The 13,442-nt window shown below is 55.6% G+C and overlaps 7 protein-coding genes across 7 annotated transcripts; 3 read left to right on the top strand and 4 right to left on the bottom strand.

The window, feature by feature from the left end:
• Positions 1-521: 521 nt before the first annotated feature.
• BU26DRAFT_558240 (uncharacterized protein) lies at positions 522-1,827 on the top strand (the record flags this gene model as incomplete). The annotated part of the gene is made up of 7 exons (XM_033832542.1): positions 522-556; positions 784-866; positions 919-1,054; positions 1,085-1,111; positions 1,173-1,433; positions 1,502-1,619; positions 1,669-1,827. 7 exons carry the CDS (start codon positions 522-524, stop codon positions 1,825-1,827), a joined length of 819 nt encoding a protein of 272 aa, XP_033691808.1.
• A 39-nt stretch (positions 1,828-1,866) lies between these two features.
• BU26DRAFT_527072 (uncharacterized protein) lies at positions 1,867-2,334 on the bottom strand (the record flags this gene model as incomplete). The annotated part of the gene is made up of 1 exon (XM_033830747.1): positions 1,867-2,334. One exon carries the CDS (start codon positions 2,332-2,334, stop codon positions 1,867-1,869), a length of 468 nt encoding a protein of 155 aa, XP_033691807.1.
• Positions 2,335-2,511: 177 nt separating this feature from the next.
• BU26DRAFT_445841 (leucyl-tRNA synthetase) lies at positions 2,512-6,299 on the top strand. Its single transcript, XM_033824597.1, has 2 exons — positions 2,512-5,655; positions 5,712-6,299. The coding sequence occupies exons 1-2, from the start codon at positions 2,555-2,557 to the stop codon at positions 6,109-6,111; spliced, it is 3,501 nt and encodes a 1,166-aa protein (XP_033691806.1). The 5' UTR covers positions 2,512-2,554; the 3' UTR covers positions 6,112-6,299.
• Positions 6,300-6,461: 162 nt separating this feature from the next.
• Positions 6,462-7,660, bottom strand: BU26DRAFT_414615 (NAD(P)-binding protein; the record flags this gene model as incomplete). The annotated part of the gene is made up of 2 exons (XM_033823080.1): positions 6,462-7,232; positions 7,328-7,660. 2 exons carry the CDS (start codon positions 7,658-7,660, stop codon positions 6,462-6,464), a joined length of 1,104 nt encoding a protein of 367 aa, XP_033691805.1.
• An 815-nt stretch (positions 7,661-8,475) lies between these two features.
• On the bottom strand, positions 8,476-10,125 carry BU26DRAFT_513570 (GroES-like protein). Its single transcript, XM_033827652.1, has 4 exons — positions 9,825-10,125; positions 9,403-9,773; positions 8,943-9,354; positions 8,476-8,891 (listed from the first exon to the last, which is right to left on the bottom strand). Exons 1-4 carry the CDS (start codon positions 9,909-9,911, stop codon positions 8,574-8,576), a joined length of 1,188 nt encoding a protein of 395 aa, XP_033691804.1. The 5' UTR covers positions 9,912-10,125; the 3' UTR covers positions 8,476-8,573.
• A 111-nt stretch (positions 10,126-10,236) lies between these two features.
• Positions 10,237-11,345, top strand: BU26DRAFT_536797 (NAD(P)-binding protein). The gene is made up of 2 exons (XM_033831371.1): positions 10,237-10,568; positions 10,632-11,345. The coding sequence occupies exons 1-2, from the start codon at positions 10,440-10,442 to the stop codon at positions 11,292-11,294; spliced, it is 792 nt and encodes a 263-aa protein (XP_033691803.1). The 5' UTR covers positions 10,237-10,439; the 3' UTR covers positions 11,295-11,345.
• A 402-nt stretch (positions 11,346-11,747) lies between these two features.
• BU26DRAFT_536796 (Aldo/keto reductase) lies at positions 11,748-13,218 on the bottom strand. Its single transcript, XM_033831370.1, has 3 exons — positions 12,543-13,218; positions 12,105-12,491; positions 11,748-12,058 (listed from the first exon to the last, which is right to left on the bottom strand). The coding sequence occupies exons 1-3, from the start codon at positions 12,961-12,963 to the stop codon at positions 11,853-11,855; spliced, it is 1,014 nt and encodes a 337-aa protein (XP_033691802.1). The 5' UTR covers positions 12,964-13,218; the 3' UTR covers positions 11,748-11,852.
• Positions 13,219-13,442: the final 224 nt, after the last annotated feature.

The raw sequence follows: 13,442 nt of genomic DNA, 5'->3' as shown, positions 1-13,442 counted from the left end.
TTCCCTGAAACTACTGCTGTGATGCGCGTGATCCTATTACATTCTAGCTTTTTACTTCTCGTGATGCTCGCTGCTCCGTGCTTGTTGTGGATGATGTTCTGCGCATCGTGGAGTTCAGTCTGGAGTTGGTGTTCTCTGCCCGGCCACCACCTTCACCATCACTAGCAGATAGTCACCGTCACCTTCAGATAGTGATGATTTCGCAGCCGTCAGCCCCCCGCTCGCCTTCACCGCGGCTCTGTATAAGCAAAAGATGGAGAAAACGTCGTCGCCGCCCGGCTGCCTCTTGCTCCTCGGCACTCCACAACATCGCACTGCTGTACGTATACCCTTCCTATCTAGTCATTGCCCGACCTTGAATTGGAGCTCCCTGATCCCTTCAGCTTGTGATTTCGCGTCCCGGTGAGGGCTTTGGGCGTGACTGGTGTGGAGTTTGGTTGGTGGTGAGCTTTTCTGGCTGACGCAGTGTAGCACGAGCTCCTCCTCCTCCCTCTCTTCTGCGTGGGCCAAGTGCCCTCAAAATGTCTGATTGGTCTGCTTGGTCTGCTTGGGTTAAGTAAGTACCACTCATGCCGTGATGTCGTTGGCTGCCGCCTGCGAAACTGCCCAATTTGCTTTCCTGCTGGGTTTTGGATGGGGCTTGGAGGTCTGTGGGAGGTGGATTGGACGGAGGTGGAAGAAGTAGTGAAGAGCGGTGGACAAGTGCTGCTGGCGGGTTGAAGGGCGGCTGGAGGTAAGTTTGCTGCCTGATCTGCGGTGGGTGCCGTAACTGACATATCGTAGGCCTGAACGGAGACTGGTTGGATTCGATCGGGAGCTCGACGGGTACACAGGGACGACAACCGGCTTCTTCGCGGTGGAGGGCTGTAGGTGATCCCCTTCCTGTCCTTTGAAGACGCCTTGACTAACTTAAGTCAGGTTCCAGCGGCTTCTTTGGGCGGTATTTTCTCTTCACGCCGGAGGCATTCAGGATACCGTTTCCGCAGCAGACCAGAAAGAGGTGGAGAATCAGCGGCAGACTGTTGCAGCTGGCGCTTAACGGATGGCGATGGCCGTGGGTTGAGATTTGCTAACGTGTGAATAGCTGGCACCTTGAGTGGCAGTGGGCCTCGTAAGTGGCCGTCCTGTTCTCCGTTCTAATCAGGATTCGATAAGAACTGATCAATTTTTAGCTTCGGCCGATTTTCGTGGAGCGCGGAGACGCGCTACCTCCAGCGCGAGCTACGCTGGGCAATCCAGCGTTTCGTGTGGGAGAGGCGAGGCACCCTCGCCCACCAGTTCGCGTTCGGCCGCGTCGGCAGCGGAGCGGTGCTGCCCGGGAGCCCTCCCGCAGGGGCAACGGCCACGCAGGCCATCATCAACAAGGCCTTCCACGGGGTTGATTCGGGAAACCCGTGGATCACGGTAATCCTGATTTACCTAGACTCCCAGGGGTAAGTCGCCGTGCTCAGAGAAGCGAAACTGGATGGTACGGCGAGAAGTACTGACATACTGCTTATAGATACCAGGTGGGGCAGTTCGGAACGGTGCACCTGCACCGGAACGGGCGGGAGACGCTGGGAGTGCAGGACGGCACCCGCTTTGACGTTGCGCCTGGACAGGCGTTGATTCGGCGACCTGTTAGTCGGCCACTCCTCGGAAACCGAAAACTAACTAACTGTTATCCAGCGGGCGCCGCCAGTAGCGCGGGTAAACCGGCGCACAATCCACCTTCGCCGCGGCGGGCCCCCGGTGCCGGTGCCTCGCGGCGTTCTCCGGCCTTTGGTACGTGACAGTATCTTGAATTCCCTCATCCTCGCACCCGCACACCAGGACGCGGCTAACTAGATACACTCAAGGGTCCTCAGGCCCCTGGAGCCGTTCAGGCTACCGCTCCGGCCGCTCCTCCTCACCCTCCTCACCCTCCTCACCCTCCTCCACAGCCCCCGCAGTCCTCCGGGAGCCACGCTCCTGCCCAGCAATAGACTCGGTATGTGTCCACATTCCCCCGTACAGCCCCTTCATCTGCTCCCTCAATCTCTTGAACGGCTGCTCGCCCGGCGTCGGATTCATCGGATCCTTGGCAAAGTCGTGGAAGAGGACGCCGTACACGATGACGAAGCCAATCAGCCCCCACTGCACAATCTTGGTCCACTTCTGCCACTGTGGCTTGATCGACTTGAGGCGCAGGCGACGCTTGAATTTGCGCTCGAAGCGGAATTGTTGCTTCTCCGTCAGCTCGCGCAGGTTGGGCGGCCAATTCTTCTTTGCTTTGTAGCGGTTGCGCGCGAAGTTGAAGGGTGGCAGTTGCGGTTTTGCGGGCTGGCCGAGGAGTCGTCGTATGAGCCGCAGCATTGTGCTTTCGGATGTGCGACTGAGCGGATGCGTCGAATTCGCGGAATGGAGATTGAGAGTGCTCGACTGACGTTCAAACAGAGCTCTCTCAAGCTTCGTACAGGCGAGACGCACAGACGTCTTGGCGGCCACGGACACCAAACCTTCCTGTCTGAGTCAATACGGCTACAGCCTCCCACAACAACTTACCCTTCTCCCCACGAACACACACTCCGGCAACATGGCAGAAGCACCGGTGCCACCAGATGTACCTCACAGCGCCGTAAAGGCCACCTTGAGCGTTCTTGACCCCTCCGCTCACTCGCAGGCAACCCTCAAACTTGAGAATACAGAAAAGAGAGACGCGCTCGTAGCGTCAGAAAAGAAGTATCAGAAAAAATGGGCCGAAGCACATGTCTTCGAGCCTGACGCGCCCTCACTTTCCGAAGAGCCATTTGACACAACCACTCCGGACGACCTGCACGCCAAATACCCCAAGTATTCAGCAAACTTCGCGTATCCCTACATGAACGGTTCCCTCCACGCAGGACACGGATTCACAGCTTCGAAAGTCGAGTTCACCGTAGGATTCCAGCGGATGCTAGGCAAGCGCTCCCTCTTTCCTCTCGGATACCACGTGACGGGAATGCCAATCAAGGCCTGCTCAGACAAGCTTGTCCGAGAGATTGAGCAGTTTGGCAAGGACTTTTCAGGATGCCATGTGGACGACGTCATCGAGGAAGGCCCTACGGATGGCGCAGTTCCCCCAGCACCGACTCAAGCCGAAACCAAGACAGATGTGACCAAGTTCTCTGCTAAGAAGGGCAAGGCCGTGGCGAAGTCTGTCAAGACAAAATATCAGTTCCAGATCATGCTTTCGCAAGGCATCCCGGTAGATGATATCTACAAATTTGCCGATCCATATCACTGGATACAGTACTTCCCGCCAATCGCCAAGAGGGACCTGGAGTCATTTGGAGCTCGAATCGATTGGCGGAGACAGTTCGTCACGACGGATGCAAACCCCTACTACGACTCTTTTGTCCAGTGGCAAATGAGAAAGCTTAAAGAGATGGGGAAAATCATCTTTGCGAAGCGGTACACCGTATACTCCCCGAAGGACGGCCAGGCTTGTCTAGACCACGACCGGCAATCAGGAGAGGGAGTCGGCGTTCAGGAATACACTGCCCTCAAGATGATGGTCAAGGAATGGTCCGAGCCAGCGTCGAAAAAGCTTGAAGGCAAGCTTTCGGCAGATGCCAAGGTCTACTTCATCCCAGCCACCCTTCGCCCAGAAACGATGTATGGTCAAATATCTTGTTTCGTCGGTCCGAATGTCGATTACGGTATCTTCCAGGTTTCCCCTTCGGAATGCTTCGTCTGCAGCGACCGAGCGGCGAGAAATATGGCGTTCCAGGGTACCTTTCCGGAGTGGGGCAAGTTTCCCAAGATCGAGTCTTTCAAAGGAAAGGAGTTAATCGGTACGCTGGTCAACGCGCCCCTCTCTGTCCACACAGAAGGAGTTCGAATCCTTCCTATGGAGACTGTAAAGGACACAAAGGGCACAGCCGTCGTTACCTGCGTACCTAGCGATTCTCCTGACGACTACATCACCTCTTTGGACTTAGCCAAGAAAGCGGAGTACTATGGAATCCAGAAAGAGTGGGTCAAGTTCGACGACATCCTACCCATAATATCTAGCCCCTATGGGGATCTCACGGCGAAGAAATTGGTCGAAGAGATGAAGATCCAGTCACCGAAGGACACCAAAAAGCTCGAAGAGGCGAAAGAGAAGGCCTACAAGTCTGGATTTTATTCGGGAACCATGATCTATGGCGAGTTCAGCGGGAAAAAGGTTGAGCAAGCAAAAGATCTGGTACGAAAGAAGCTCATCGACTCTGGAGACGCGTTTCCCTACGCCGAGCCTGATGGAAAAGTCATCAGCAGGAGCGGTGACGACTGCGTTGCCGCGCTGTTGGACCAATGGTTTCTGAAGTACGGCACTGGAGACAATGGAGGCGACGCCGAGTGGGCCCAACAGGTCCTAGATCAGATCAAAGCCATGGATCTCTACTATCCTGAAGCCCAGCATGCCTTTACACAAGTCGTCGCCTGGCTTGGCAACTGGGCATGTGCACGGAGTTATGGCCTAGGATCGAAGCTGCCTTGGGACCCCTCTGTAATGGTCGAGTCCCTTTCGGATTCCACGATTTATCAGGCTTACTACTCGTTTGCCCATCTGCTCCATCGAGATCTCTTTGGAAAAGAGGCTGGGCCGCTTGGTGTCAAGCCAGAGCAGCTGACAGACGATATCTGGGACTATGTCTTTGCTCGCCGCGATCGAGGAGACCTGCCTCAGTCAGAAATCCCGCAGGAAGCGCTCAAAACCCTGAGGCGCCATTTCGACTATTGGTATCCACTCGACATGAGAACAAGCGGTAAGGACTTGATTCAAAATCACCTTACCTTCAACCTCTACGTCCACACTGCTATCTTCGACAAAAGCAACTGGCCGCGAAGCTTCCGCGTCAATGGACATCTGATGCTCAACGGGGAGAAGATGTCCAAGTCCACTGGCAACTTCCTGACAATCCAAGGCGCAGTAGAGAAATTCGGCGCGGACGCTACTCGAGTCGCTCTCGCGGACGCGGGAGACGGTATCGAAGACGCCAATTTCGAAGAGACAGTTGCAAACGCAAGCATTCTGAAGCTGTTCGAGCTCCGTAAGTGGTGCGAAGAGCTCTCACGTGACCCCGTCATCGCGGAAGACGGCGAAAAGTACAGGTATATCCGAGACAACGAGCGCATAAAGAATATCGACACCATTCTGCGCAAGTCTGGGAGCCCGCGGCAGCTTTGGGACGACATCTTCGACAATGAGATGAACGCCCTAGTTGTGGAAACCAAGGAGCACTACATTAAGACGTTCTACAAGGCGGCTCTCAAGTCCGGATATTACGACTTCACGGCAGCACGAGATTTCTACCGCGAGGTGACCAAGGCGGCCGGTCTCGGGATGCACGAAGATCTCGTAAAGCGTTACATCGAACTCCAGGCGCTCATGCTCACCCCAATCGCGCCGCATTGGGCAGATTACATCTGGCAGGAGGTCTTGAACAAACCAGACACTATTCAGAACGCCTTGTGGCCGGAGGTTCCAGAGCCTGATGCTTCCCTGACTGCGGCGCGAGAGTTCGTGAGGTCTACTCAGTCGAACATCACGTCTGCGGAGGGACAAGCTGTGAAGCGTCTGGCGAAGGGCAAAGCCGCTCTGTTCGACCCAAAGAAAGAGAAGAAAATCACGATCTTCTCGGCAAAGTCGTGGCCTAAGTGGCAGAAGAAGTACGTCCCTTTCCCCACCCTTTTAGCCCGAATAGGAAGGCAGCTAACAAAACCAGATACATCGACCTCCTCCGCACCTCATACCCCAATATTGACATCAAAGCCCTCAGCAAATCCATCGACAAGTCAGAATCAAAGAAAGCCATGCCCTTCATCAACAACCTGAAGCGGCGCCTCGACAACGGCGAGTCCCCCGATGCCGTCCTCAATCGCCAGCTTGCCTTCGACGAGCTCGATATACTGCGCGCTATGGTGTCAGGTCTTAAGGCTACAGTGCAGAAGTGCGTTCAAGTCGAGATCGTGTCGGTCGAAGAGGGTGGCAAGGCGGGCACCGTAGTCAATGAGGATGGTACTGAGGGCGCGAAGAAGACCGAGTTACCGCTGACTGCGATGAATGCGGAGCCTGGGAGCCCAAGCTTTGCGTTTGAGAACGTGGAGAATTTGCCTCTGCGATAGGCGACCGGGACAACGCAGTCCGGGCTTTGAGCGGCGAGTCGTGACATGGAAATGCGCGAACGACGACCGGTTTACGATCTGATAGACGCGGATTTTCGCGGATGGTTATGGTGTATGCATTGACGACAGCAGCTGGGACGTTTCACGATAGATAGACTCGACAATCACAAAAGCTCTTTTGTCCCTTGGAATTTCTTCCGACCAATCGCATGTCATTTTGTGGTGTATGACGTGTTGTCACACTGACGTCCCTTACGGATATAGAAGTCTATCGTCTAGTCATATGAACCCCAACCTCTTGGATCCATGTATTATCAGCTTTTTCTGAATGCCATTCATCACCCTTCCCCTTACAACCGAGCCCTGGGCGGACCCTCCTCGATCCTGTTGCCCTCCCTGTCAAAGAAGATCTTCTTGCCATTGTTCAACGACTCCTGCAGCGCGACACCGATGCGCACCGCCTCAACGCTGCTCTCCATCTCAACTGGCACCTTCTTATCGTCCAACACAGCGTCCGTGAACTGCCGCGCCTCCTCTACGAAAGCATGCTCAAAGCGCTCGTAGTAGTTCTGGGGGATATCCCTATGGATGCCCGTCGCAAGATGCGACTCCAGCAGCCCCGTGGTCGGATTCGCATTGACCGACAACTTGCCCGTGGTGCCAATAACCTCTGTCATATCGTGCTGGCCGGGCGGGTTCATCCTGCTCGAGTAGAAGTAGGCAATCTGCCCATCGTAGAACTCCACAATGCCCACGCCGTTGTCCACATCCCCGTACTTGGCGAGATCGGGCTCCAGCGCCGTGACGCCGACGGCCACCACGCTCTTTACTTTCGGGAGCGCCTTTTGCGGGTTGCCGGCGGAGAAGAACCAGAGCGCGAGGTCGATGTCGTGGATGTTGCAGTCGACGAAGATGCCGCCGCTGAATTGGGCGTATTGGACGAAGAAGCCAGACGGATCGTACTTGTCACATGTCTGTGAGCGGAGGATAGTGGGGCGGCCGATGGAGCCGGAGAGGGCGCTGTTGTAGGCGGCGAGGTAGGAGGAGTCGAAGCGGCGGGAGAAGCCGCACATTACTTTGAGGTGGGGGTTGGCGCGGGACGCTGCGAGGACTTTCTGGCACTGCAATTGACATCAGCTTCTGGTTTCTGGTCGGACAGATATGGGGTGGGAGGGAATGCTTGCAGGATTGGAGGGTGGGAATAGACTAAACATACCACATCCAGCTTTGTGCTTAGCGGCTTCTCGCATAGGACGTGCTTCCCCGCCTCAATTGCCTTGATCGTCTGCTCCGCATGCACGGTGGTGACAGTAGCTACGCAGACAGCCTCTAGGCCCTCGTGCTTCAACATCTGATCGTAGTCGGAGTAGATCTTGACGCCCCATGGCTCGAGGTGCTCCTTCGCCCACGCCTGCTCCTTAGGGTCTGGCGTAAAGGCTGCGACAAGCTCCGCCCGCGGCGTACGGTGTAGAAAGTGCATTGCGTGCCGGGCGCCCATGCGGCCGAGGCCGGACACGGCGACCTGGAGGCGGCGGATCTGAGGAGCCATTGTGATGAGGGGTGAGGAACGGAGAGGTCAATTGGGGGTATCCGATTGGGGGCGAGCAGCAGGACGAGAGGGAAGATGGATTGAGACGCGGAGGGGCTTCCGGCAAGAGTGCTCCTGCTGAAGATATACCGGAAGATGGATAGCTCCAGAAAATTTCCGTGGTCATAGCTCCAGGGTCCAGCGCTAGCGCAATCACAGCATCCAAACGCCGATCTCCATCCTGATCATGACAAGCTGCTCCTCCTTTCCCAATATATCTTTTGCATCTGGAAGTCCGGCCCATACTCTACATTTCCCAGTATTCTCGCCGACAATCTCCAGATTCTGCCTATCGGAACAGGCTCGGAACGACTGTTCTGGACATGAGGACCGGTGCGGGGGCGACATGCCGAGAGTATGCGTGAACGAAGTCATCGAAACGTGGGCGTGCAGACGCGTCCCTGCAGACGGTGGAGACTCGGACGCGCAGACGACGTGAATTGCTACTTTGGGCTAGCCAAGCGGACCCGAACGCCGCGAAGACGGGGAAAATTACCACGATCGGAGCAGAGATCTGCCCCGCACGGAAGATCTGACAGTTGGAGATGCCTCGAGATGGGACGAGACGAGACATGGCGTTCTTAGGCACGTGTGTCGGAGGTAGGTTCAGATGAAGATGAGGATGCACCGGTTTGGAGTCGTGATTATCAGCTCATGCTGAGGAAGCTGAGGAGCAGCTCGTATTCAGAAACGGCAATCGTAGCCGCGTGAATGCTTGTGCACGTGGGGTACCCCGCTATACGTCACTCACGACAGTTTGATCAAGGTTCAGAGTAGCAGCAGCAATCTTGTACATTGCGTAAGGCGGCTCTAACTCTCAATCTAATGGACTCCCTCAGATTTTGCAACCCCAAACGCCATCCGTCTCGGACATTTACAGATTCGCTTTCTCCTCACCAGTCTCCAACACGACCTTGATAACCAAGTTCCCTTTATCGTCCTTCGTCTTCCCAGCCATATCAAATGCCTCCTCCGCGGACTCAAGGCCTTTATATCTGTGCGTTACGAGCTTCGAAAAGTCTGGATAGTCCGGTCCTTTCTTCGACACGACCTCGACACCAGTGGGATACGTGTTCGCGTAGCGGAAGACGCCCATGATGTCGACTTCACGCAGAGCCGCGGCAGAGATGGGGAGCGTTTGAATGGGAGTGCCCATACCGATCAGCAGTACCTTGCCTCCGTTTCGCGTCACCTATGGCGCGTCAGTAATCACCAACCGTTCAGAGCAACAGTCACAGCTTACATATATGGAGGCCTGTACGCATGACGGCACGCCAGTGCACTCAAACACCGCATCTACCTCCCCCACCGGCCCGCCGCTCACTTTCGAAATCTTCCCAATCTCCGCAGCCGTCTCTTTCGCGATCTCAAGGTTTTCTTCTATCGTATTCCCCCGCTTCAGCGGCACAATGAACCCTCGGTGTGCAAACTTATTCTCTACAGCAAAGTTTACCCGTCCAGCGTCGATATCCGCTATTATCACTGTACCAGCGCCGGAGATCTTCGCCATTGCTGCGACTAGGAGGCCGACTGCACCGGCTCCAAATACGAGCACTATTGAGCCTGCCGGGAGCTGCGCTCGTTTCGACGCTTGAATCGCAACACCTAAAGGTTCCAGAAGTGCCCCAAGTTCGAGCGATACATCATCCGGAAGCCTGGTCAGCGTCAGCAGGCGTGTATGCGAAATCGTTCAAATGCCTCACTTATGACACCACGCCGCCGGATGGTTGATCCGATCCTGGAGCGTTCCCTGCGCATGTGGAAATGCCTTCGCGCTACTCCTAAAGTTCATGCCTTTGCAGATATTGTACCTTCCTTCTTTACACCTATCGCACTGCTCACACGGCAAGCCAACTTCGAGCGCAACCTTGTCTCCAACTTTGAAGTTCTTGACTTCCGAACCGACGTCCACTACAATCCCGGCGGATTCATGGCCCAATGACATGGGCTCGTGGACGATGATGTCCCCATTCCGATAGTGCCGGTAGTAGTGCAGGTCGGAACCGCAGAGGCCGGTTGCGCGGACGGCGATTTGGAGGTCCGTGGGACCTGGAGGGAAGAGAGAACGGGTTTCCTGCGGCAGTGTTAGCAAGACGTTGTGCTTCTTGGGGCTGTGGAGTTGTACAATTCTGAGATCCTTTGCGCCGTGAAGGACTGAGGCCCGAATCTGCCTTGCATTCTGCCCGACATCTGGTCTCTCCTCTGTAGCCATACTTTGCTCAAATTCCTGCTACAATAGAAATGGTGTAAAACAACACGAGACGAAAAGTACAACTAAATAACTTGAGGAAGCAATTGCAGAATCAAAGCACAAGAACAAAGGTTAGAAAGAGAACTCGGAGCCATAGCTCGGCCGCAAGACGCCACGTCAGGCGCACTCCCTCGGCGAGCCTTCCCCAGAAAAGAAAAAACCACATGAAGCAGCGTCGTTGGGGAGAAATTCCTTCTCCGGTCTATGCTGTCCCGCATTTTCAAAAGCCGAAGGTGGCGGGGTACCCCTTTCCGAGCAATCCGATCTTCTTCCGAGGAACGCACCACGTCACTTCAAACGCCGACGGTAGCCCCACTAGCTGTTTTCCTTCAGAGTTCGAGGAATTGCTTTGCTGGTGAGACGCTGATTTACTTTTTATTCTATTGTTCAATTGAGTTGTCTTTTGGGCGTACGAGTGCTGTAAGGCTGGAGCGGATCCAGACGCATCTTCAGAACCGTTCCGAAGGGACATCAGACCAAAGCAACAAGATGCCTTCAGTGCAGGAACTCTTCTCGCTCGAGGGCCAAACAGCCCTCGTGACAGGCGGCACACGAGGCATCGGACAGTCAATGGCGCTCGCCCTCGCAGAAGCAGGAGCAGACATCCTCCTCGTCCAGGTACACGCTCCCGTCTACATCTCACCTAAGGAACATCACACAAGGCTAACCTCCTCACTACAGCGCGACACCTCAAACCAGCAAACCCTCCAAGAAATCTCCAAGCTCGGTCGCCACGCGCAAATCTACGTCTGCGACCTCTCCACCCCCTCCTCCGTCTCCGCCCTGATCCCCACAATCCTAAAAGACGGGCATAAAATCCGCATCCTGCTCAACTGCGGCGGCATCCAAAAGCGACATCCCGCCCACCAGTTCCCGGACGCAGACTGGTCCGCCGTCCTGCAAGTAAACCTCACCAGCGTCTTCACCCTCTGCCGCGACGTCGGCGCGCACATGCTCAGCCAGCCCGCCGCAACACTCCCCGGCGCACGTCGCGGCGCCATCATAAACGTCGCCTCGCTGCTCAGCTTCCAGGGCGGCTTCACGGTGCCGGCGTACGCGGCGGCCAAGGGCGGCGTCGCGCAGCTGACCAAGGCGCTGAGCAACGAGTGGGCGAGCAAGGGGATCAACGTGAATGCGATTGCGCCGGGGTACATCGCGACGGAGATGAACACGGCGCTGATGGCGGACGAGGCGCGCGCGAAGAGCATTCTGGAGCGGATTCCGGCGGGGCGGTGGGGCGAGCCGGCGGATTTTAAGGGCGTCGTGGTGTGGTTGGCGAGTGCGGCGAGTGCGTATGTGAGTGGGGAGGTGGTTACGGTGGATGGGGGGTGGATGGGGAGGTAGCTTGTCTGGGTTGGCAGTCTAGGTTTAGCGAGGTTAGAGCTGTGTTGCTGTAGATTTGGTTTCTTTTTATTATATAGATGAACTTAATTTGATTTGGTCGTGGCATGCTGCTTCTAGTTTCCTATCTCTCTGATGACTTCTTCTAGTCACCCTTCAGTGCTCTAAATCTATGTCGACGGGGCTGGACATATTTGTACCAGTCCTACTCCCCCAGCTTGTCAATAACCAAGATACAGCGCCACGACGTTCAGTTCTAGCTCTTCACCCAAGAAGCCTTCTCAGGCTCCCAATTTGCCCTGATAGACTAACGGCAACGTCGCACTTTGCACAGGAGCGATGATCAAGGAGCTTTGACAGAGGTACGGGCATGCAAGAGGACTATTGGATCGGAGGGAAGCACATCTATTCATCTTTTGGTGGGGGATGAGACAACATTGATGTAAGAGACGCATGGGACATTCCAAGAGCTAAATTTTTCTCTATTGCCACAGATCTGGTCTATATAAGGGGTATAGGTTCACCAAATTTTACACTCATCATGTCTCATGAAACTGGTAATCAACCACTCAGATCCATGCCATCAGGCTTGTCTGGAAAGCCGGCATTAACGCCGAAGGGCGGGTACACGAAACGAGTAAGACCTTGCTTCTTGTGAATGCCTTCCAGCTTCGCCATGTCCGAATCGTCGAGCGAGATGAGCTTGCGGTTCTCGTCGATGCGAGCGGGCGTCACAGATTTGGCGAGGACGGCGGAGCCGCGGGCAACTGACTGTGTAAGCAACACTCAAGACGTCCGGAAGAAGAGACTCACGGTGATAGCTGAGCAATACAGTTCCAGGACCGACATTGTGCTTCTTTGCGACCTCGTTCACTGCCTCATCCTTGAACAGCGGCGAGCCTGTGCTACCAAGCGGGCTGTACGCGATAATGAGGATGCCCTTCTGCTTGCAGAAGTCGACGATCTCTTGCTGCGGGAGGAGCGGGTGGTTTTCAATCTGGTTCACGGCGGGGACAATGGTGGCTTGCGCGAGGAGCTTCTCGAGGTACTTGACCGAGTAGTTTGCAACACCGATAGCCTTGACCTTCTCCGGGTGTGTTTGGATGAGCTTCTCGAGGCTCTTCCAGGTCTGTATGTGGTTTGTGCTGTGGTCGATATCGCGCGAGCCGTCGGGGAGCTTGGGGAATAGAGGATGGTTCCCTATGGACGTCAGTTGGTCCCAATTCGTATCCCGACATCGAGGAGGCCTACCTCTGGGGTTCATAGGCACCGGCCAATGCATCAGAAACAAATCCAGATACGGCGTCTTCAGTAGATCCAAGCTCTTCTGTAGCCCCTCCTCTGTCCTCGTGTGGAATGTGCACCACAGCTTGCTCGTGATGAACAGATCCTCCCGCTTGACGATGCCCCGCGATATTACGTCCTGCAGCGCCTCGCCCACCTCATCCTCGTTCTGATAGCAGTATGCGCAGTCAATGTGCCTGTATCCCGCCTCAATGGCATGCACAACGGCCTTCTTAACCTCCCCCGGCGCAGACTGCCACGTCCCCAGCCCGAGGGCGGGCATCGAGGCGCCGGTGTTCAGATGCAGCGCGGTGTTCATGGTAGGCGTAGGGTGTAGTATATGTTTCGGGGTGCGAGCAAGCATGAACTTGGAGAGCGAGGGATTCATGGCGGAGCGCGGGCGTAGAGGTATTTGTAGCGGTGGGGTGTTCGGCCCATTGCCCGACGATCCATCTATTCCTGTGGTGTGGTGTGGCTTGGGAGCTGCTCCCTGCTCCGGGCTGGGAAGGGTAAAGACGGTTGTCTGCCTGTGATTGATGAGATTAATTCTTCCGCTGCCCCACCACCGGCCTATTCTCGGTCCGGTGGCGCCCCGGATGAATGTTGATGCGAGCCGGGCGGCTTTGCACTTCGCGAAAGGAATTTTCGTCTGATCAAACATCGCCTCTCATCGGTGGATGCTGGACCGAGCTTCACGTGGAGGCGTCTTCGTCACCGTGGGCGCCGCAACCGTGTGATCAACGCCTCCTCTCCATGGGCGCCCCAACAGCCAAGCGCCCGAGTTCATGTAGCGGCGAGAATTTCCTCGTTGGGCCGAAATAGGAACCGTATACGCCATCGCACATCCAGGAACAGGCGGGGTCAGTG

This window comes from Trematosphaeria pertusa (genome assembly GCF_010094035.1).
Source record: "Trematosphaeria pertusa strain CBS 122368 unplaced genomic scaffold BU26scaffold_1, whole genome shotgun sequence".
NCBI lineage: Eukaryota > Fungi > Ascomycota > Dothideomycetes > Pleosporales > Trematosphaeriaceae > Trematosphaeria > Trematosphaeria pertusa.
This window is presented reverse-complemented; position numbering and strand designations above follow the sequence as displayed.